The sequence below is a fragment of the Mytilus trossulus genome, chromosome 13 (assembly GCF_036588685.1).
Source record: "Mytilus trossulus isolate FHL-02 chromosome 13, PNRI_Mtr1.1.1.hap1, whole genome shotgun sequence".
In the NCBI taxonomy this organism is placed as follows: Eukaryota; Metazoa; Mollusca; class Bivalvia; order Mytilida; family Mytilidae; genus Mytilus; species Mytilus trossulus.
The window spans coordinates 9415087-9439391 of NC_086385.1; the positions used below are offsets into that span (position 1 = coordinate 9415087).

Below are 24305 nucleotides of genomic sequence, written 5' to 3' on the forward strand. Positions count from 1 at the left end.
TGTAGTACCGATTCTTATTAAACATCAATCCATCTAATGCAACAGATATTTTCCAAAAACAAGAAAAGCCTAGCATTTTGATAACATGTTCGGGGAAGTTTGAAGTGGGAATCAATGGGGTTCTTCAGCAAATTAGAATATGTCCTTATAACAAGGAATTTGTAATTATGTTTCCCTGTTGACGAAAATCTTTTGGATTATCGATGTTTTCATTTTCTACATAAGAAACTTCCTGTACCAAGTCAGGAATATGAAAGTTGTTTTAAAACCATTCAATCGTTTGGCAAAATGTGTGATGGGTTTGCGCTTTTGATTTGGCATTTGATTAGGGTCTTTTCTTTTTTTGGATTTTCCTCGGAGTTTAGTATTTTTGTGATATTTTGCTTCTTAATAAGTAAATTTTGTTACATTTTTCTTGTACTTGTTGTTCTCATCTCCTTGGTTATGGATACACTCCTAAACGTTGGTCGCATAATCATTTCACTTGATCCCATGGAATGTTCAGTGAACCATTCAATTAAGAATCAAATCCATTATTGAAGTTTTAAGATGGTGCCACCACAACTTCATGGTAAACAACATTAACCAGAAACTTTGTCACACGCGTACCCCAAAACGTTTGGAAAATTAAAAAGGCGAAATACATTTCAGGTATATAAGAATTCGTGAGGCATAGATCTTTTCTTGGTGCTTCGCTCTCACCCCATATGGAATTCACTGACCCCATATATATCCTATTAGTTCAATAACACACTATGTAACTAAAAGTATTGTCTCATCCGGGACTATGATGAGTCTTCCGACTGAGACCATGAACTACGTATACATTATATACATGGTATACGTCCTTGAAGTTTTTGGTATAGTTATATATGTTATGATAAGTATGATCAAATTTATCATCCTTAAAACTTAGAAGTTTACATTGTACGTTGTGAACTTGAAAGGAAAAACAATATATCAATACCACAAAGAAAAACAAACACCTAGAAAGAAAAACGAATGTAAATCAAACAAACAACACATCAACGTTGAACAGATAAACAGACAAAATATTTGTTAATAACAAAAACGATGAACAGACAACCAGACAACACCTTCGTCAAACACATTAATGACGAACAGCTAAACAGAAAACACATTGATTAAAACATAAACGACAGATAGACAAACAAACAACAATTCAACCTGTAAAAAGATAAACTACGGACAGACAATCAAACAACAATTTGATCATTAGCGTGAATGAAGAAGAGATAAATAAACTCATCAAAGATACCAGGACTGAACTTTGTACATACACCAAACGCGCGTTTCGTCTACAAAAGACTTATCATTGACGCTAGAATCCCAAAAAGTCAGAAAGGCAAAAAAAATTACGAAGTAGAAGAGCATTGAGGACCAAAATTCCTAAAAGTTTTACCAAATCCAGCTAAGGTAATCTATTCCTGAGGTAGAAAAGCCTTAGTATTTCAAAAATTAAAATTTTGTAAAGGTTAATTTATAAATACATATATAACCATATCAATGATAATTCATGTCAGCACAAAAGTTCTGACTACTGGGCTGGTGATACCCTCGGGGAAATAAATTTCTACCAGCAGTGGCATCGACCCAGTGGTTGTAAATAAACTCATCATAGATACCAGGACTGAATTGTTTACATACGCCAGACGCGCGTTTGACTACTGCGCTGATGATACCCTCTGTCAAAAATATAAACGACAAATAAATAAACAATAGTCTACAAAATGCTATACAGAAAATTAACGATTGAACAACGTCAAAGTAAATGGGTTATCCCGGGAGCTTAGTAGTCCTGTCCTACTACAACAGTGGCACCAATGGTGATTCATTTAAAAAAAAAAGGTAAAACTGCTGCGATAAGACGGGTATGGGATGTCATAATCATGATAACGAAATGCAAATTGTTTGTTTGTTTTAACTATTTTTGTGTAACAGCAACTATGAACCCTTTCAGAACATTTGATCTCAATTTTTGACAAATGGAGCAAAAAGCATTTGAATTCAAGGCGCAGAGGTTATTGCTCATCGTACGTCATTTTTTATTGTTTAAAAAGATTCCTTGCTTTCCCTGATGTGTCGAGGACTAGATATTTGATAGATTTCATAATGGATAACGAATGGACACCTAAACATACAAAAATCTAAATCTTTTGTTATATCAATTTATTTCTCGCAAATATAGCCTCCGAGTAAACCACCCATTGCACACCAAACATCGTGGAATCTGTATCCCCTAATAGCAAAGAAAAACATGCAATCTTCCGCCGAACTAAGTGATCCATTAGGTTCTCCTCTATCAAAAGCAAAGTAAGTCATCTTGATCATGTCTCCATTCTTTTTGATCCATCTCCAATCTCCACCAGGTTTATATCTATTGATGTTACGTCCGCCGACATAGTAATGTATACCTGTGAAATAAACAAACTCAATTGTGAATTTCTGAAAACAAAGTTTTCAATAAGCACTAATATCTCAAATTTTTATCGACTTACATGCGAAAATGACTGGCTTGTATTTCTCATTCCTTCAACACCTTAGTCTTGTTATCGACCAAGCAAGAGAGAGAGAGAGAGAGAGAGAGAGAGAGAGAGAGAGAGAGAGAGAGAGAGAGAGAGAGAGAGAGAGAGAGAGAGAGAGCGCGAGAGAGAGAGAGAGAGAGAGAGAGAGAGAAAGAGGGGGAGGGGAGAGAGAGAGATGCATATTCTTTTATTTTCTCTGTAAAATGTGTTTTGTCTAATTTTTTTAACTTTTTATTCCTACAGTGTTGAAATTACATTCACTACTAATACATTATGTTTATGTACCTGTGTTCATTTTCAATAATTCATACTTCATTAACATGGCTTCATTTAGGGTTTCAAAGGTCGCCAGATGTGTGCCTCGTCGTAAGCATTTAGCCTAAAAGTATAACATCATGATACTGTGTATGAAAGTGTATACGTAAATACGTCATCAACATGATTACTGTACAGATATCTGAGAACAAGTCTTAATTAAAACTGACAATAAAAGAGACAAGGGATCTCATCAGCTTCTACTTTCAAATATAAAAATATAAAATATGTTGTATAATTGACAATGAGATAACTCTTCATCGAAATGGCACGAATAAACTAACACTGAATATTTGTGTTTTAAGTGCTGATGCAAATTTTCGCATTTTTATTATATTATAAAAAAGAGAGTGTGTTTATAAAACTGGAAATTGCAATATAAAAGCAGATTTCTTTTCAGAATTTAACAATGTTTTCCCTTTTCAAGTGTTTTTCCTGCATAACCTAACTATTAATCAAATGATTTAAAAATTCTATCTCATATTTTGAAGTGATGATTATGATGTCAGTAAATGTTACATAAAAGGTATTAATAAAATGTACAAGTTAAGACGTTCACTAACTTAAGTTATTTTATATCATATATTATATAAATTATATTACTAGTATCTAACAAAGTACCATCTCAGTCAAATAGATAGAAGGGGGAATGAAAAATTACAACATTATATATATAAATCTCTAAAAAAAAATATTTTAGTTTCTGTATTGATTTACAATATATTGTAGTGCTTGATATTTGTTCTTAGTTTGTGTGTTGATGAAAATTCAAATTTTGGATTTGATATCAATAAAATCTTTGACTCTTTTGACTATGAACTGTCTTTATGCGGATAACTAAAAAACTTACAAAAGCGTCATCCCCGGATATATTATCTTTCTGTATAAGATAGCATCCTTTACCAACTCGGCGGTATGGGTAGCTGCATTCATCTGGGGTAATAAAGTTGACGGTACTAATTTTCTTGCATCAGATGCGCATTTCGACAATACATGTCTCTTCAGTGATGCTCGTGGCCAAAATATTTGAAATCCAAAGCTTATATAAAAGATGAAGAGCTATAATCCAAAAGGTCCAAAAAGTATAGCCAAATCCGTGAAAGGAATCAGAGCTTTGCATGAGGGAGATTCATTCCTTAATTTATAATAATTTCTAATATTTTGTAACAAGAAATTTTAATAACACAAAAAAATCCGTATTTTCATGCCAGTACCGGAGTACTGGCTACTGGGCTGGTGATACCCTCGGGGACTAATAGTCCACCAGCAGAGGCATCGACCCAGTGGTAGTAATAAAATTGACGGTACTAATTTTCTTGCACCAGATGCGCATAATCTATGATGCGGGTAATATATACAACTGATTAAAGCAAGATCCGTGTACACTTGTGAATAAAGAGAAACATAAGAGAGCCAACAAGTTCCTTGTATTAAATAGAGTAACAGGTAAACACATTCGTGTCCACAGAGTCTGGATATTATATGGTAATTTTTATAAATTTCCTGTTTACAAAACTTTGAATTTTTCGAAAAACTTTCTTATCCAAGGAATAGATTACCTTAGCCGTATTTGATGCAACGTTTTGGAGTTGTAATGCTCTTCAACTTTGTACTTGTTTGGCTTTAGAGCTTTTTTGATCTGAGCGTCATTGATATGACTTATTTAGACGAAACGCACGTCTTGCGTATTACATTTTAATCCTGGTACTTTTGATAACTTTTTATAATCAACAAGATATACATATGGCCGTTACTCTTGTTTCTTACAAAAATAAATAATGACTGACTGAATTTGTTTGTTCATAATGCAATTGCGCACTTAGTATTTCGTTATTTGTTAAAGCAAAGATATTGTATCTGCAGATATTGTGAAAATTTGATAATGTATTTTAAAATAAGGAATACTCTTTAGGTTCTTTGGTATTTAGAAGAAAGGATTCCACGTTTATAAGATTAATACGAATTCGTAAAATCATGAAAAAGTCAACAATGTGTCTGTGATTATAATACATTTATAAATATATATATACGTGTGTGTATGTTTATGTGTATGTTAATATTATGGTTTTTTTTTCTCTGAAACAAACGTATAAATATTTTTCCCGATATTTTTACATACCTGCTTTACATCCAACCAGAAGAAGAACAAACACACAGAAAGTGAATATTATCATAACGAATTCTGCAGGTATTCCCATATAAAACTCGATACTATTATATATAACATATATCTAATTTCATTTTAATTATGGAAACAGATTTTGTTAAATTGAAATCTATCTCCTACGTACTTTAATCATTTTATTACAGTAAATGTTCTCATTGTGCATGTCATGTTTTCTCAAACTTAAAATTCAAATGCCACGTTAAATTCATAGCGTGACGTTAACAAATTATTGTTATTGAGGCCCCTCATGGGGGGTCCTAGTAATCACATAATCACCATTTTTTTGCCAATATAATCACATAATCATTAAATATTTGCTTATCTTTAGTAATCAAATAATCATAAACTAAAAATACAGTCCTAGGTAATCAAATAATCATGAAATATTTGGCTTAATAATCAAATAATCATTAAAAAACGGCCAAGTAATCACATAATCAAAAACCCCATGAGGGCCCTCGTTATTGCACGTGGAATAGTTTGAGGTTGATTATATATAAATATCATTAAAATTTGTACTTCCTCGTTTACCATTAGAAATTTCATTAGATAAAGTGCACATAGTATTCACCTAAGTTCTTGAGTTTGAGAATTAACAAGTACCGATTATTTGTTTATCTGGTGACGCATTCGTGTGATTCAAAACGTTATAAACAAAAAGTCCAGTAAAAAGCTATTTTCAAAAAGGACAAAATTCCTGTTTGTCCTTTCGGTTTTAGTCAGACGATGTCAGTTTAACTCAGATTTGTATTTCCATATACACTTTACAGTTTATGATATATAACAACAACAAATGAAGACGATTACTAAGTTCCTCAATATATATATACAAATTCAGTTTAATATTAAAGGGTCCCCTGTCCTCAGTTCAATTACTTTTTTTTATAAAGGATCCTAGTTTATTCACATGTGATGGTGTTGATAGGTTAAGTTTATATATAACTTTGTCATTGTCAGTGTTCTTTTTTGAAATTTTTCAAATATCTGTTTCATGTATGGCCATTCCAAGTGAATATGTTAAGGACGTGTTCTAGACTATGCCAGATAAATAAAAGATATCTTATTTTTCAACGTTATGATGTATCATATAAATACAAATCATTGCAGTTGAAAGTTAAATTGTATATATAAACATTATTTAATTAAATTAAAAATACCAGTTTAAAAACCTACCTCTACTAATAGTTAATTCCAATATAAACACATTTATTTTGCAGATAATTGTTTATACGCAATTTAAAAAAAATCAATTGACTGCTTAACACGGTATATCGGTGCATTACCATTACATTTGCGCACAAAAGATCATTACGTTTGCGCACACTTATTTGACAGGTAAACTCAGGTAAATAAAGGTAAAATAATTATTCTTTTTTTTAATTTTATTATTCATTTATTTACAAGTACCAGTACACCTTCTACAGGCGAGAAATAAAGAAAATGCATTAATCAATAATTTCATAACACTCGAACCTACTCCTCATTTGAAATAAAGCTTTTCATTTTCCATTTTTTACTTTATTTTTCCAATGATATAAAAAAAAAAGTCCTATTGACAAAACTTCGAAAACTAAGAATGTTTTATCCCAATTATAACACTTCGGTGTTGACATGAATATCAATAATGTGGTCATTTTTATAAATTTCCAGTTTACAAAACATTGAATTTTTCGAAAAAACTTAGGATTTTCTTATCCCAGGCATAGATTACCTTAGCCGTACGCGTATTTGGCATAACTTTTTGGAATTTTGGATCCTCAATGCTCTTCAACTTTGTACTATGTAACTATTTTGATCCAAGCGTCACTGACGAGTCTTACACATGTAGACGAAACGCGTGTCTGGTGTACAAAATTATAATTCTGGTATCTTTGATAACTATCTACACCACTGGGTCGATGTCACTGCTTGTGGACGTTGGGTTCACGAGGGTATCAATATCAATTATACAGTAATTTTTATAAATTTCCTGTTACAAAACTTTGAATATTTCGAAAAACTAAGGATTTTCTTATCCCAGGAATAGATTATCTTAGACGTATATGGCACAACTTTTTTGGAATTTTGGGTCCTCAATGCCCTTCAACATTGTACTTGTATGGCTTTATAACTATTTTGATCGGAGTGTCACTGAAGAGTCTTTGATAGATGAAACGCGCGTCTGGCAAATTATAATCATGAAATCTTTGATGAGTAAAGCCTTTTCAACTGATTTTTATAGTTCGTTCTTATGTTGTCCTGGTATACCACTAACCCACGTTAGGGGAGGATTGGAATCCCGCTAACATGCTTATCCCCGTCACATTCTGTATGTATGTGCCTGTCCCAAGTCAGGAGCATGAAATTCAGTGGTTGTCTTTTGTTTATGTGGGACATATTTGTTTACATAAATAAGGCCTCAGGTTTTCTAGTTTAAATTGTTTACATTGTAATGTCGGGGCCTTTTATAACTGACTTTGTGGTATGGGTTTTGCTTGTTGATGAGGCCTTACGGTGACCCAAGTTGTTAATTTCTGTGTCATTTTGGTCGAGTTGTCTCATTGGCAATCATAACACATCTTCTTTTTCATATAAAGTAAATAGTGTGAAAACGAAATGGGACAGACAGCTGGTCACGGCCTCAACTTAATTTCCCTGTTGACAGCGGTCAGATCACTTAAAAGGTTAATATACCATACTCAGCATTGATCATTTAAACTTCAGAACGAGATTAAGGTTAGATGATACCTGGTAGACAAACAGCTACACCTTATAAGTATGCCATACACTTGACCTATTGCTTTTTGGTATCCGAGAAGACTCAAAACTAAAGATACACTGACCAATGAATCATAATATGAAGCTCTCGGAGCCGTCATTTTCTGTTTAAATCTTCCTTGAAGGATTGTTTTCTTTTCAATAGATATTAATGAATGGCTTTAAAATTTCATTTAAATATTCTTTGTATCCGACATTTTCTTCAAAAGCAAAACAATGCATTTTACCCCTTTGGTCCATTTAAGTCATAGTGACTGTTTCTTGACATACATAGAAATAAAATACAAAATTTATGCTACATACAATGTACTCTGAAACTCATTCAGCCGAAGTTTGGGTGAAATTGAGATTAAGCAGTTTCAAACTAAAAGATTTTTTTTTAAAGTAAGCAAACTAGATGAACAATTATGAAAAATTGTCTTTAATGGGCAATAACTCCATAAGGGGTAAATTGACAATTTTTCTCATATAAATAAACTCATCATAGATATCAGGAATAATATTTATGAAAAAAGTACGAAGTTGAAGAGCATTGAGGACCAAAATTTCTAAAAGTTTTGCCAAATACAGCTAAGGTAATCTAGAACTTATTTGTAGATCTTACTTTGCTGAACATTTTTGCTGTTTACAGTTCATCTGTATCGTTAATAATATTCGAGCTACCAAAACAGCCAAATTCCCTAACAATTGCCAATAAAGTGGTAACCCAAAAAGGTTTATAGATTCATCCATAAATTTCAGGGCAGATAGAACTTTACCTAATGAAGATTTTCACAGGTCAGATTTGTTCTAATTGCTTTGGTTTTTTTTTTAGATAAAAGAAAAAAATTCACGTATCCCCCAAGTTCTAATTTTAGCCATGGCAGCCATTTCTTTTAATGAAACAGAAAATAAAACACACTTTCTTCAAGATACCCTTAGGATCATTTAAGCTTAAGTCTGTTTGGAATTGGTTCTGTAGTTTGAGATGTTTGAAAACGTTTACACGACTGACGATGAAGGACACCAAGTGATGGCAAAAGCTCATCCTCCCTTCAGAAAGGACTTTGGTGGGTTAAAAAGAGGTCATGGTCAGTCTATACATCCCTAGTAGACATGTTTATTGTACAATCCATACACCAAATATAATTCACCCTTTATTTGTGGTATTCTAGGAACCCAGCAATGGACCTTATCACTAATCCACTAAGGTGTGAGCATGAAAAGACTCAATTCCATTGTAGGTGGATTTTTTAATATTGGATAAATTGGTTACTATATACAGGCTTATTTCTTTCTTCCTTCTCCAAACTGAAGGTTAGTTTTCAGGTAAATAAGTCTTCTTGTTTTTAAAAAAAAGATTAGAATAAAATTAAGACAGGAAATGGGGAATGTGTCAAAGTGACAACAACCAACAATAGAGCAGACAACAACCGAAGCCACCAATGGGTTTTCAATGTAGCGAGATCACGCACCAGTAGGCGTCATTCAGCTGGTCCCTTTCAAATATTTATACTAGTACAGTGTTAATGTTGAGTGTTTGTTTTTCTATTTGAATGGTTTTACACTAGTCACTTTTGGGGGCCCTTTAAAGCTTGCTGTTCGATGTGAACCAAATGCTCCTTTTGAAGACTGTATTTAAACGTATGTTGTTTTTTCGTTTACAAATGTGACTTGGATGGAGTTATCTTATTGGCACTCATACAACATCTTCTTATATCTACTACAACAGGCAAAATAAGCAAAGAAACAACTACCACTGTCTGACTGAGAATGATTTTATATTTACAAGATGGTATGTTAGAATGTGACAGATCATCTCTGTGATCTATTCCACTCTGACAGATAAAACAGACTCAAATGTTACATCTTATATGCCTTACAGTTTAACAAGATAAAACCACATTATGTATCCCTATTACAAGTCTACATATTTTTTTCCTTTAAGGTAACATTTCAAGATAGAAATCTTTAAGGTAACATTTCAAAAAAGAAATCTTATATCAACAGAATTCAAAGCTATGAAGAACATTAAAATAACTCTTTTACAATAAAACAAGTTTACAAGTAAAAGATAACAGTTATATATTGATAAACTTGTCTTTGGAAAGATAAAATTTCAAACATTTAAGCAAAATTTACTGAAAAAACCAGATGTCCTGTTCCTACGTACTTTATAGCATTGCAGTTGCCATGTTTAAGCATATAAAAGATGGCATGAATATACCATGCTCTCGATTAAAATGAACATAAAAGTGCCCTTTGTAACAAATCTACATGGTCATGATTGCTATCTAAACACTGCTTGTTTCCTCATTAGTCTTAAAAAAAATACAGACAGAATGGATTCTTTCTAATGAATATGAAATACAATTGAACATTACATAATACAAAATCTTCATAAAAAATTCATTTGTGTTTGGTTACTATGCATGATCACCATGGTAACAACATGTCTTTTCAACTGTGGTTCCTACATTAAATAATGGTTTCCATGGTCATTTCTGCCATTGTTTTAAAAATAACACATACAACAACAATAATGACTGTACTGCATGATTAAAAATGAGATTTGAATGTTGAGAACACTGAATCTCCATTTAAAATAGAAGTCTTTTGTCGTCTTCTTTTGCTGTTCATGATAAATATACCTGTAAAAAGAAAGCAATAGTTGTTTAGGCTGCATAAAAAAATTACTTTTAACCTAAACGCATAAAATGTAAAATAACAAAGTACAGAACTTTGATGAAAATTCATACATGAATAGTCCCTATCAATTGCAAAATCAAAAGCTCAAACCCATTAAATGAATGGAAAACCTGTCTAACAGTCTTATTCCTGACTTGTAACAGGGATGTAGAAAATAGTTGATTGAGCCTGTTTCTTACCTTCTTTTTCCTTTAAATGTTGTGAATACTTTGAACATTAAAATTCAGTTTCCCACAGAAATGAGGTATGATATTTAAAAATTTCTTAAGTTAGTATTAAATTCCTTCCAAGGCTCAAACATCAAGTTTTCCAGTTCCCATCAGAGTTGGGGTTTACATTCATCAGATTCATGTAGGGGAATCCAACATAGTAATCTCATCATTTGTAACTAGATTGCAATTTTATAGATAATTGTAAAAAATGTACCTATGCTGTAACAAGATCCTGGAGCCAGTTTCACAAAAAAAACTTACGACTAAGATTTACTGTAAGTATATTGAATTGTTTAGGCCTTACGACCAATCTTAATAGTAAGTATTTTTTGTGAAACCAACTCCTGCCCCTCAAGAACAAATATTATACAAATTTAGATTCACAACATTATAATGTCATCATCTAAATTCTGATGAAAACTTAAAAGTGATAGTGGCACTATCATATACTCAAATGTTGACACCATCAATTCCAATGAAATTGCTTGTGAACATTTATTTTACACAGACAAAATGTTATGGTGTATTTTCATTTCCTTTGCGTGTATTCATCAAATTTATATAGAAAGAACCAACAAATAACTGTTATCTTTATAATACAAAATAAGTTACTTTTTTTCAGAGTTGGGTTTACATTCATCAGATTCATGTAGGGGAATTTAACATAGTAATCTCATCACAGTGATATTGTTGGCTATTTTCAAAACTACCTCTACCCTTTTTTATTGGGAAAATATGCGTCATTTGTATCAAATTGGGAAATTTATAATAAACCATGAATTTGACTGGAACTTCAATTTGCAGATCCCCTTTCAAGAGGTAAACCTTCATTTAAAAAAAAGAGCCCTTATTGTCAGTGATGATACATGAATAGACCCTCAAATCTGTACATAGAGCCATTTTTAGGCATGAAAATGTTTAAATGAGTGTTTTTCAGTTTGTATTCATGCACAATTACTACTTGACTGCACTGTTCAGGAAAAAAAGTTGTCTTTTTGCGAATAATTTTAAGCCATTTTTTTTTCAAATTGGGATTCTTCTACAGGGGAAAAAGCCTTTATTCTCCAGTAATTTAAGGCAAACAATATCACTGCATCATCTGTAACTAGATTGCAATTAAATCATAAAACTTGAAGAGTTAAATGCTCACACAAGATCATCCAAGAAAAAATATTTTAAACTACTATTCACTAAATTCTGATTTTTGAACTTCAAATAGACATTTTGAAGATAGGAGAATAAATTCATAAAATTAAGACCCTTGTATCACATTCAAACGTTGCAATTGATGTAGACTAAAATAGCTGTTTTAACTAAAATTTTATTTACCTACAAGTTTTATCCAAAGAAAATTATTTTGCCAAGTTTAAAATTTCTCTCACCGCCGCCCTGCTTTTGTTTTAACATAAGTCAACTTTGAGTTAAACATTTGATAAAAGAAACCAGGATCAGCATCAAGTTTTATAATCATTGTCAATCTTGAGTCTAACATGTGAATAAACATCATCTCCTGGTTTAAATATACTTTAAAAAGAACTGCACAATAAAATCAGATTCTAAAGGTTTCATTTGACAGTTTCATATGCATCATCTACATCTTACTGTTTATGTAACCAAGAATTCATTTGTTTTTGTGGATGAAGAAAAACTTGCATGTTTGCGGACATTTAATTTCGTGCCAGGTTTTGCAGAAGTCTTTATACAAGCCTTTGGAAAACTTGTCATTTGTTGAAGATTTAATTTTGCATTTCACCTATACCCAAGTAATCCACGAAAATTAGTATCCATTGAATTATAATGAATCCACAGTATCATGAGTATCATGAGTATTAAACTGGTCCCTACTTTTGACATTTTAACTTATTTAGTTTATTGTGTTTTGTTAACCCATGGATGTCAATATAATGGAACTTAATGAGACTGTCTGTCATTCAAGTAAGAGCTTTAGCTTTATAATAATTGAAGAATAAATTCATATTTTTAAGACCCTTTTATCAGATTCAAACATTGCAATTGATGTCTGAACTTAAATAGCTGTTTTTACTAAAATTTATTTACCTACAAGTATTATCTAAAGAAAATTATTGTGCCAAGTTTAAACTTTCTCTAGCCCCCGAAAAATACTTCAAAGTGGTCATGTTTCCATAATTTCCTAATACATGTGCCTTATAAAACTTTCAAGTAACATCAGAGTTGGGTTTACATTCATCAGATTCATGTAGGGGAATCCAACATAGTAATCTCATCATGTGTAACTAGATGGCAATTAAATCATAAAATTTATAAGATGGAGTTATGCTCAAACTATATCCTCCAAGAAAAATATTTTTGAACTTTAAATTAGCATTTTGAATTTTTTTATTACACTGCATAGTAAATTCATAATATTAAAACAGCCTTGTATCAGATTCAAACATTGCAAGTGTTGTCCAATAAAAAAATATTTTGCCAAGTAAAGTTTCTTTCTTAAAAGTTCCACTTCAAAGCTGTGATATTTCCATAATTTCCCAATTCGTGCCTTTATACTGAATTTAATTCAAGTTCCATCAGAGTTGGGTTTACATTCATCAGATTCATGTAGGGGAATTCAACATAGTAATCTCATCATGTGTATAAAATGTGCAGGTAAACTTGGATGTTTTTGCTGAAAATCGTCATAGAAGGTGAAAATGTTGTGTAAATAACTACTTGTTCAATTCTGATTATATTTTGTATCTGAGAATTGAACTTCATAATAAAATTGTTTTAAGGTGGTATATAACACTCAAGGAGATAACTCTTTAAAATTCTGCTTATCATTTGAATCAAGTTCCTTTAAGATTCTCATGGATCAAAATCATGAGGTAAAAGTTTTTTGAACTTTTAATATAACTGACATGACTGAGCAAATGTAAAGAACAACATCATTTTGTCTGAAATAAAAGTCAAATTTAAGTTAAACATTTGATAAAAGAAACCAGGATCAGCAATAAGTTTTATAATCATTGTTTATCTTGAGTCTAACATGTGTATAAACATCATCTCCTGGTTTAGCTAAGATTTTTTTCATTAGAAGAATTTCACAATAGAGACCAATTCTAAAGATTTCATTTACCAATTTCATATGCATCATCTACATCTTAATGTTTAAGTAACTGACCCCTATTTTTGACATTTTTACTTTGTTTTGTTTTGTTAACCCATGGATGTCAATATAACGGAATTTATCATGTTTAATGGGACTGTTATACAGATGATTACCTTTATAATAAATAAAGAATAAATTCATACGATATAAACATTGAAATTGATGTCCGAACTTAAATACGTGTTTTTATTAAAATTTATTTACCTACAAGTACTATTATTCAAAGAAAATTATTTTGCCAAATTTAAAATTTCTGTCTGAAAAATAATTCGAAATGGTCATCATGGTCATATTTCCATAGTTTCCCAATACATGTGCCTTAATACTATATTTAGAGTTCCATCAGAGTTGGGTTTACATTCATCAGATTCATGTAGGGGAATCCAACATAGTAATCTCATCATCTGTATAGAGATTGTCATTATAGATTTTAGATTATAATGAAAACTTACGAGTGTGGAGCTAAGGCTGCTGTCATAAACTTATTTGCTGACAATATTTCTTTCAATGCAATTTCTTCTGAACATTTATTTTACACAGATAAAATGTCATAGTATATTTCAGCTCCACTGAGTGTATCCATGAAATGCATTGTCAAAAGAACCAACAAATAACTTTAACATTTAAAATACAAAATAAAACGTTATTCTTAAATTCCATCAGAGTTGGGGTTTACATTCATCAGATTCATGTAGGGGAATCCAACATAGTAATCTCATCATCTGTATAAAATGTGCAATTAAAAGTTCAATGTTTTTGCTGAAAATTGTCATAGAACGTGAAAATGTGTAAATAACCACTTGCTCAATTCTAATCATATTCTGTTTCTAAGAAATAAACTTCATATAAAATTGTGTTAAGTGGTGAATTTCACTACAGGGAGATAACTCTATAAAATTCAGCTGAACATTTAGATTCTCATTGATCAAAATCATGATGTAAAAGATTATTTTTTTTTAACTTTTTATATAACTGACACATGTAAAGATCAACATCATTTTGTTGAAATAAAAGTCAATTTAGAGTTAAACATATGATAAAATAAACCAGGATCAGCATCAAGTTTTATAATCATTGTTTATCTTGAGTCTAACATGTGTATAAACATCATCTCCTGGTTTTATAAAAATATTTGCAATTAGGCCTAAAATAAAATTTCATTCGTTTGGCATTGCCGCCCGACCCACTTAAAATCTTGCCGCCCGAATAATTTTATTGGTGCTTCAAAATTCGTATTTTTTTTATTTAAAAAATCGGAAAATTCCCGGAATTTTGATCATATCCGCGGAGATTGTTTCCAGGCTTTACTTATTTCAAATCATGATCTTTAAAGTGCTTGATGTACACTGTATTCAGAGCAAGCGCTTGAATGACATAGATTAGAAAAAAAGTCTGCCAAAAATGTCAAAAAGACAGGCAGTGGATAGGTTCCCCTAATGCTCCATTCAAGGGAGAGGGGTGTTTTATTAAAACATAAGATTTTCACCTAATCTTTACATGGAACATGAATTGATGTTCTGAAAGGCCTTGTCATGCTTGTAGAGAACTCAAATGTCGTCTTTGGTAAAGCAGACAGTGACACTATTGTTGGTGTCTGCTTTGCATCCTCAGTGATGGGATAGAAGATTTTCACCAAGACATGATAGAACAAACATCTGTAGCTTTAACCTTTGAAAGATGTCTTGAATATGTGAAATCTATCATTTTTCTTGAACCAGATAACAAAGCATGTTGCCATGTAAATTCCAAAACAAAGCATTCTTCGACCTATAAATTATTTACTTTTACAAATTGTGACTTGGATGGAAAGTTGTCTCGTTGGCACTCATACCACATCTTCTTATATCTATTCAAAATGATGCCTTGGCTTGATTACTGAAAGGTGTACCTGCATGCACAGTCGTCTGAAGATTTCATAATTATAGCTAACAAAATAGGGGAAATAAAATATTTTTACTTAGTATTAATTACTATGTAGAATACTTAGTACTAAAAATATTTTATTTCCCCCATTTTTTTCGCTATAATTATAATTAATACTACTAAAAATATTCTATTTCCTCCATTTTTTTGCTCTAATTATGAAATCTTCAGGTGACTGTTGCATGAAAGCACCAAGGCTAAAAGACCAATACATGTATGGTCCCAGAGTTACAGGTTTATAGTAGTTTTGTACCTGTAGAGGTTAGCCTGGTACAAAACATACATATTTTAAAGACTAGCCCTAGCCTCTTGTATGTATCACAAACTTAAAACCCAACCCCTTTTTTCTTAACATGAATAAGATAATTCTTAAAACAGAAAAGATATCTGACAGCAACATATTTATAAATATTGTCTGGCATTCATGTCTGTTCTTGTGCCAACCTTCTAAATTAGTAATATTTTGCTATCCTCAAAAGCTGATCAGGGGCTACAGTGGCTTTGATTGTTTTCTAGTTCAACAAAATTTACATGTATCAATGCTAGTCTATCTGGCACCTAGGTATAAGTTTGCAACCACAAAATTAAGGTTATATTGTTAAGACATTTATGATAAGGTTCCTCTGTGCACTACACTTTCATCCACTAATAAACTGATTGTCATGAACTTTCCGATATGGTGTAGAAAGTTAATTTTATATCCCATCAAACAAGCAAACAATGAATCAAAGCTTAAATCTAACATCTATTTGTACAGGGAGCTGTAGTGGTTGAACTGATTAAGATATAACAAGTTTACCAAACTGAAGGCACCTTCAAGATGTGACATTAAGCCTCTTTCAATAGACAGTCCCACAATTAAGATTCAATTTTCATGTCTAACATGTTATATATATGGTTAATGTCAGTTCCCTACATAAGATCTGTTTCTGCTGGGTACTTTGGTTTACTCCTCCAAAAACACTGAACGTTTGACATGAAATTACCCATATGTTGTAGAATGTGACATTAACCCCTATCAAAGAAACCATCAGTTTGTACACACAACTGCAAAATGCTGCACTGCTTTTGGCTGTGATCTAGAGTCAAAATGATTATGGTTGCAATATATATATAGTTTTTAAATGTAATTAAAAAAAAAAAATCCCTACCTACCTACCCAACTGCTGATGGTGTGAGTCGGCAATGCCAAACAAACAATTTTTTAAGGGTGGCCTTATTACACTTATTTGAGATTCATAAGATTTAATTAGGTGGTGTTATGGATGTGTCATCATCTTAACTAAATAAAGGACTAGGATTATAAGACCTGTATTCTCCAAAAAAGAACTTTGTATTATAAACCTTTAATTCAATAGCTCAGAAACATACTATCATTTTTATTTAACTGATCTGACAAGACTGAACAATATAAATCATAAAGACATGTTCAGTCTTATGAACCACATCAACTATGGTAATTTCAGAACATAATCAATGTTTTTACTTCTGCCAAAAAAGGTAAAATAACAAATATACTGAATTCTGAGGAAAATTCAAGACCCCTTATCAAAGGGCAGAAGCTAAAACACATTAACGAATAGATAACAACTGTCTTAGTACAGACAACTGAAATAAGATTAAATGAGTTTAAGGTATAGATTACCTAAGCTGGATTTGGCAAAACTTTTAGGAATTTTAGTCCTCAATGCTCTTCAACTTCATTCTTTATTTGGCTTTTAAAACTTTTTGGGATCCGAGCATCACTGATGAGTCTTTTGAAGACAAAACGTGCGTCTGGAGTATATACCAAATTTTGTCCTGATATCTTTGATGAGTTTATTTATATTCAAATGGTCCAAACTGCTTTAGTTACTCATTAGTGTTATCAAAGGAAAACTTATAACTATTTAACTTGTATATTTGTTTAACTTTAAGCTTTTAAGAACGGCATGATAATAAGTATGTACATCAGAGTTGGGGTTTACATTCATCAGATTCATGTAGGGGAATCCAACATAGTAATCTCATCATCTGTAAGGGGATTGTAATTATTAACTTATATGTAAAATGAGACATTTTTACCCTGTAACTCATAAAATTTGTGAACTCAAGTTAGATTTAAATAAAAAACAAATTTTTAAATAAACAACTCACACAGTTGAGTATTATTTAAACCATTAGTAATATTTAGTTTTAACTTTGGTATCAGTAAGAGGCAATAGCGCTGGGAAATTTTAAGTGAATTACAATTCATGTGATTGAAACATGAATTTTACTTGAAATGAGCCAGACAGTATTATACATATTTTGTTCTTTTCAAATGTCACACTTAAAACTATTCAAACATAAGCATAGACTGATATTATCATCAGTCAATTTTGCTTTTAGAATGTGAGAAAACCAGGATCAGCAATAAGTTTTAAAATCATTGTCAATCTTTAGTCTAACATGTGTATAAACATCATCTCCTGGTTTTTATGAAACAAACATAATCAAAAGAATTGTAGTGATAAAGAATAATCAAGTTGCATCTATGCATTTTAAATATTAAGAATAAAGGAAGTAATTCACATACTTATCCTTCTTCCATAGCTTTAAATTTAAAAATAACTCAATTGTTGACAAAAATTATATTTGTTTTCATCTAAGAATATATGGGAATAAGTATTCAGTCTGCCTAATACATGTTTTTTTGTCCTTTCAAAATTTTAAAAATCACAATTATATTAAAAGAGAATGAAAAACAAACAGCTCAAACATCAATTATTAAAGTTCCATCAGAGTTGGTTTTACATTCATCAGATTCATGTAGGGGAATCCAACATAGTAATCTCATCATTTGTAACTAGATTTTAGATAAACCAATATTCTTTGAAATTTTTTTAATGACGAACATTAATTTTTCCTTATTATGCTGGTCAAGGCTTTTCCAGAAATAAATGAATGGGATTGAATAAAATGTGTTTTCAAATGTTCACCGAGTAAGCCGGTGTCCGTAGGCTTGAATGTAGACTTTCAAAACTTTAGCTTAGTCAAATATCCATGAACATGCAAATTTTCCTTGATTTACAAAAATTTGTTCCCATAAAAGCTAATGTATCCACAAAAAAAATATGTTATTATTTGGAAAGATTAGTTTAAAATTACATCATGTACATCAGAGTTGGGTTTACATTCATCAGATTCATGTAGGGGAATCCAACATAGTAATCTCATCATTTGTAAAGAGCATTCTAAATATGAATTGATTTGTCAACTGTGAGCTAATTTGAATATCACCAGTTTTGCATATTCATGTGCAATATGAAGGGTGTATCATTTAGAGTAGGATCAGCTTACCCGTCTGCAGCACCTGATGTAATTCTGGGTTTGTGTTAATTAATCTCTTGTTTTCTGTGTTGTGTTTTATGTATTGTTGTTTTACTTTTCATTTCATGTCATAGCCTTGGGCCACAATCCCTACCCAAAGGTTGAGACAGTGGGAAGGTAGGTAGGCATTTTTTTTTTTTTTTAAATTTAAAGAGAAATTGAAGTATCAGGTGTTTATTAGTCTTCATGCCTATCTGATTTAAAAAAAAACTTCTTCAAATCAGGACAATAGAAGAATTTGAGTAGGCAGCTTTTTTCTGGGTAGGTAGCGTTTCGCAATTAAACCTATTCTTTTCTAATGGCCTTGTATGGTCAGTTTACAACATACCAAGTTTAAATATCCCTTTAAAATTTATTGCCTCTCTTTATTAATGAACTAGAACATGTTTTTATTATTATAGATCTTCAATCCTGTACTATTTTATGATTACTTATTGTTTTAATCAGTCTTTTTTGCTTTCAGCATGTGAATAAACCAGGATCAGCAATAAGTTTTATAATCATTGTAAATCTTGAGTCTAACATGTGTATAAACATCATCTCCTGGTACTGATAAACTGACTTTTAACAGAGAAACAGAGACTAATGGTGGATTTTTATGATTCAATAAGGTGGCTTCATGTGTATCACAAAAAAATAACTAACTCTCACAAAAAAAATTGTAATGAAGTATTCAATAAAACCTAAGGGATTTGAACTGATATTAAATTAATTGAAAGCGAAATACACAAGTATGTGATTATCTTTTTTATTATTTTTTTTTAAAGCGAACCTATACATAGACCATCAAAATTTATCATCAAACTTGGTTAATTTCGCTTTCAGCATGTGAGTAAACCAGGATCAGCAATAAGTTTTATAATCATTGTTTATCTTGAGTCTAACATGTGTATAAACATCATCTCCTGGTTTTAACATTACAAAAAAAATCATATTTTTTTCGTTTGTGTGATAAAATTTGAGGTTCCTTCAACATATTGAATAATTTCAAGTAAAGGCAAATAGGAAGTAGCTGTGAAAAGTGCAATCACACTACAACTTCTCACTGTCAAACTGCTTAAAATACAAAAAATATGAAGTCTTTCTTTTCAGTGGTTCCTGAGAAATTGTTGACAAAAATCTTGTTTAATTGACTGAGGGACAGGAATACAAGGTGTTGCAATTTTTAATTATTATTATTTTTTTATGCCACCTTTTAGCATGAGCAGGGTTCAACCTCAGTGTTAACTGGCTAGTGATTACAGTAGTAACTACTTAGACCACTCAGCCACCCTGGTGATTGCAATATAGTAGGGGTATAATTTAAAGACAAAATAAAAACTGGCTTTCAATCTAGTCCAATCAAAACTTAGATTGACAATAATTAAAATTCAAATGTTTTTTATTCACCCATGTTGTACTTACAATTTTACAATATTTAAAATCTGTCTTTTATTCACCCATGTTGTACTTACAATTTTACAATATTTAAAATCTGTCTTTTATTCATCTCCATCGTCGTCATCATCATCATGATCATCGTCTCCTCCACTCTTATCATTATCACCAGCATCATCGTCTCGACTTCTTTTACTCTACAAATTTTATAAAAAAATAATCGATTTAAAATACTGATCTAACTTACCAAAAATCTGACAACACTCTGTGCTTCTTTTTGTTCTGGTTATTATTACATGAGACAAATACATTAATGTTGGCCTTCAATTTTTTCAGGTGTCTTTGAGTTTTTACTATTTCGAGACACACAAACATATTTAACACAAATGGTTATGTTGATCTTAGATCCACTAGATTTGAAAACCCCTCATAAAGGCTGTTTCAGAATTGGTTTTGTTTATTTGTCCAGTAATCCAACTTTATACATTTAAGCAATCCTAGCAGACTTTGAAAACATTAATTTGTGTAACTTTGTAATTTGCTTGATGTATTCACATAAAAGAAGAATGTATTATTTCAAATTCAAGCTATATGTCTTCTCCAAAAATGGATAGCCTGTGAAAAATTAGTTTATATACAGTTATCAACAGTACACATATCAATACTGCCAAATTTAATCGAAAGATATTCAATCTGTGTTCATTTAATTAACTATTATAATTTTCAATGTGTATTTCATTTGCAATATTGAAGACATCAAAATCCTTTACTGTACAAATAACTGCATGATTTTTTATTCATACCAAAACAAACAGTACAATGTAAACCGACTAAACACAGATAATCACCCTTGGTCCTCTGTCTCTATGATCTCGCCCTTTCCTTTTACTACTACTTTTCTTCTTTTTTTCATCTTGATCTCGTAAAATTTTTCTCCAATGGACTATTTCTTCTTCACCTATATAAAATGAAAATTAGTTACTGTTACATTGTGTAAGAAAGGAACATATCTTTCAATTTCCATTTCCATAATTTAATGTTTTCAAAGTTTATCATTTTTTTTTTTTTTAAAGTCAATCTTATGAGAGCTAATAAATATTGTAGAATGTCTTTCTTTTTTTATTTATCAGAAAATGCTATGTCCAATGTGCCTATTGTATATGTCAAAGAAATTACATTTTAAAACTAATTTTCCAAAGTTAAGGAAAAAGGCAACCAACATGTCATCATACCAAAAATGTATTCTATATCTGGTGCTTGAATCGAATTCAAAATGCTGCATTCAAAAAAATACTTATTTTATAAGGTTGGTTCAACTTCTTAACTTCTATTAAAGCATAATAATCATGCCATTGGGATGATCATGTATGAAATATCTCTTTCATTAAGGATCAATTTTTTTAAGCAATTAATGAAGAATTATTCCATCTTCTCAAGAAACCTTACTTTCCATTATCAGTGTTCTCGCCAGGACCTTTTAGATTTGGTTACATGTAATTGATGCTATATTTTTGAATGTGATGCTATCTGAATGTATTTTCTTATAGATTGTGTTTTGGATGTGATGATATTATTTTTAGAAACATGATGGTATTTCAATATCATTTTAACCAGGATGCTATATGAAATATCTAGGGAGAACACTGATTATTGTAATATTTCTTACCTTCTAAAACTCGAACTTCCACTTCACAATTATTAATGACAATTTTATCTTCGTTCGCTGCCTTGGCTTTTTCTAAAACATCCTCTGCCTTTCCTGCCTCTTCAAACCTGACACAAGCCTGATATAAATAAATAAAAAATTTGATATAAATACATTTTTACAAAAAATTCATTACCACTTGATATTCACCAAACTAGTTCTAAATTAATATATTGTTTGTTTCCCCAATCCAAACCTTGCCAAGCTAAGTTTGAAAGTTTGCTAGCTATAAAACCCATGTTTAATCCACTATTTTTTCAAAGTAAAAACATGTACCAAGACAAAAATATTTCCATTCCTTTGACATGTTTGACAGCTTTTTATTTTGCCACTTGATAAGGGACTTTCCAATTCAAATTTTCATTGGAATTTGTTGTTTTTTTGTTATGTTACCACAGTTCTTGGTGTTGATTGCTAAATTCAGGGTTCTCACTAAGGCGAGTCCACGAGTCCTGGACTCATCAAAGTCTGTCTGGACTCGCCATTTTCAAAACTGGCGAGTTCACAGATGCATCAAGATTGAAATATTTTGTATAAACTGAACACAGTTAAACACAAATATCAGCATTTTATAGCAAAAGTTTAAAAGTGATCTGAATTTAATGTCATTTCATTGCTCTTTTAGGAAATGGAGACTTAAATATTACATTATAATGCAATAAAATATTTTCTTCTTGCTGTTGGACTCATCATGACTAAAAATGACGAGTCCCTGGACTCGCCTTAAAAAAATTCTTAGCCAGAACCCTGTAAAATATCAGTATTCAGAAAAATGAACCCAACTCATTTGTCCTACCTTACTCTATTTCTTACCTTTGTGTCACCTGTATCAAAGTCCACCCACGCCACGGGGGCAAAGTCTGAGAAATAATTTTTGATTGCCTCCCTTTCTGTGTCTATTGCTGTAATGTTCTCCACACAAAGTACAGATCCAACTTGCATTGCATCGATCACCCGCTGCAACATAATGTAAATGAAAATTAATACATATCCAATGAGTACACTTCGGGTTGTTTCCATAAAAATATACAAGGGTCAAGGGAACCAGCAAAAGAACTTTAAAATCTCCACTTTCAGTGTTGGTAAAAAAAAGCTAGATTTGCCTCAATCTGTGGTTTAGCCATTTTGACAGAACTTTCCTTGATACCATGCAAGTTAGAATGGAATAGTTATGATTTTGAAAGAAAGAAAGCAAAACATAGACTAACATATTGTTTATTAAATCATGTGCTGAAAACAATAAAACGTATATTAGTGACTTTCATATGCATTATTTATGTAAACATGTATGATGTATCTTAAAAAAATCTAATGCATTCTGACAAATGAGAAAACTGAAAATTTCATACGTAAGAATTAATATTTATGTAACCATACAGAATGTAAAATATTGATCCTACATGTACCTGCAAGATGCAGGAAGAAAATGCTACATAAAACTCATATAATAGGTTGCTATTTATTTGATTGATTGGGTGTTTAATGACACCTGCACTATTTGAAATTTGATTCTGATTTTCTGACACTTCGACTACATAAGGCCTAAAAAAAAATCTGTTTCCAGTACCATCACTTTGAAAAATAGGGTCAGTAGATTGGAATTTTTTTTTAAATTTTGACATTGCAAATGAAATCCAGAAAATTATGTTTTTACCAAGTCGAGATCCGTAATTATTTTCAAATACCGAAAGTCGCCTGTTTGCAATGTTTTTGAAGCACCTGCTGTGCAAATTTCTTGGATTTTAACCTATTTGGAATACCTTTTAACATTAAGAAATGTTTTTCTGGCATTCTCGGCCAGTAGAAGCAAGTTAGATAAATTATAATGTCAATTAACAGAAGCCTGTGTCAAAAACAGGGTCGGTTCATACCATTTTTTATACTTATACTAACCTGTCTTTCTTCTTCTTCTCTCTTCTTTTGTTCTCTGTAAAAAAATAAAAAAATATTTCCACATAAAACATGAACAATACTCAAGCATGAAAATCTTGTATATAAGACACCATGCACCACTCACAATACGACACTTATATAATTACTGTTATGGGACTTCCAAATCAGGAGCATACATTTTAAAAGCATAATAAATATGTAGGTTTCTACTTTAAATGTTTGCATATCTGAAAACCCAAACTTG

At 31.2% G+C, this 24305-nt stretch overlaps 2 protein-coding genes across 2 annotated transcripts in view; both read right to left on the reverse strand.

The window, feature by feature from the left end:
- Positions 1-2183: 2183 nt before the first annotated feature.
- On the reverse strand, positions 2184-5186 carry LOC134694848 (uncharacterized). The gene is made up of 4 exons (XM_063555928.1): positions 4981-5186; positions 3712-3794; positions 2832-2925; positions 2184-2435 (listed from the first exon to the last, which is right to left on the reverse strand). Exons 1-4 carry the CDS (start codon positions 5057-5059, stop codon positions 2191-2193), a joined length of 501 nt encoding a protein of 166 aa, XP_063411998.1. The 5' UTR covers positions 5060-5186; the 3' UTR covers positions 2184-2190.
- A 4338-nt stretch (positions 5187-9524) lies between these two features.
- The window catches only part of LOC134695286 (lupus La protein-like), a 32037-nt gene continuing 17256 nt past the window's right edge, over positions 9525-24305 (reverse strand). The window contains exons 9-14 of the mRNA XM_063556505.1: positions 24062-24095; positions 22982-23125; positions 22130-22247; positions 21312-21421; positions 20541-20660; positions 9525-10415 (exon numbers count right to left, since the gene is read on the reverse strand). Of these exons, the coding sequence (XP_063412575.1) occupies positions 20568-20660; positions 21312-21421; positions 22130-22247; positions 22982-23125; positions 24062-24095 (499 nt within the window). The 3' untranslated portion in view covers positions 9525-10415; positions 20541-20567. The remainder of the gene's footprint in view (positions 10416-20540; positions 20661-21311; positions 21422-22129; positions 22248-22981; positions 23126-24061; positions 24096-24305) is intronic.

Bases quoted from the DNA above. Each gene is read 5' to 3' on its own strand.
- LOC134694848 (XM_063555928.1), bottom strand. From the start codon at position 5,059: ATGGGAATACCTGCAGAATTCGTTATGATAATATTCACTTTCTGTGTG. The intron at 2,926-3,711 runs GTAAGTTTTTTA...TTATACTTTTAG, and splicing joins TATCCGGGGATGACGCTTTT to GCTAAATGCTTACGACGAGG. The intron at 2,436-2,831 runs GTACATAAACAT...TTTATTTCACAG, and splicing joins ATTATTGAAAATGAACACAG to GTATACATTACTATGTCGGC.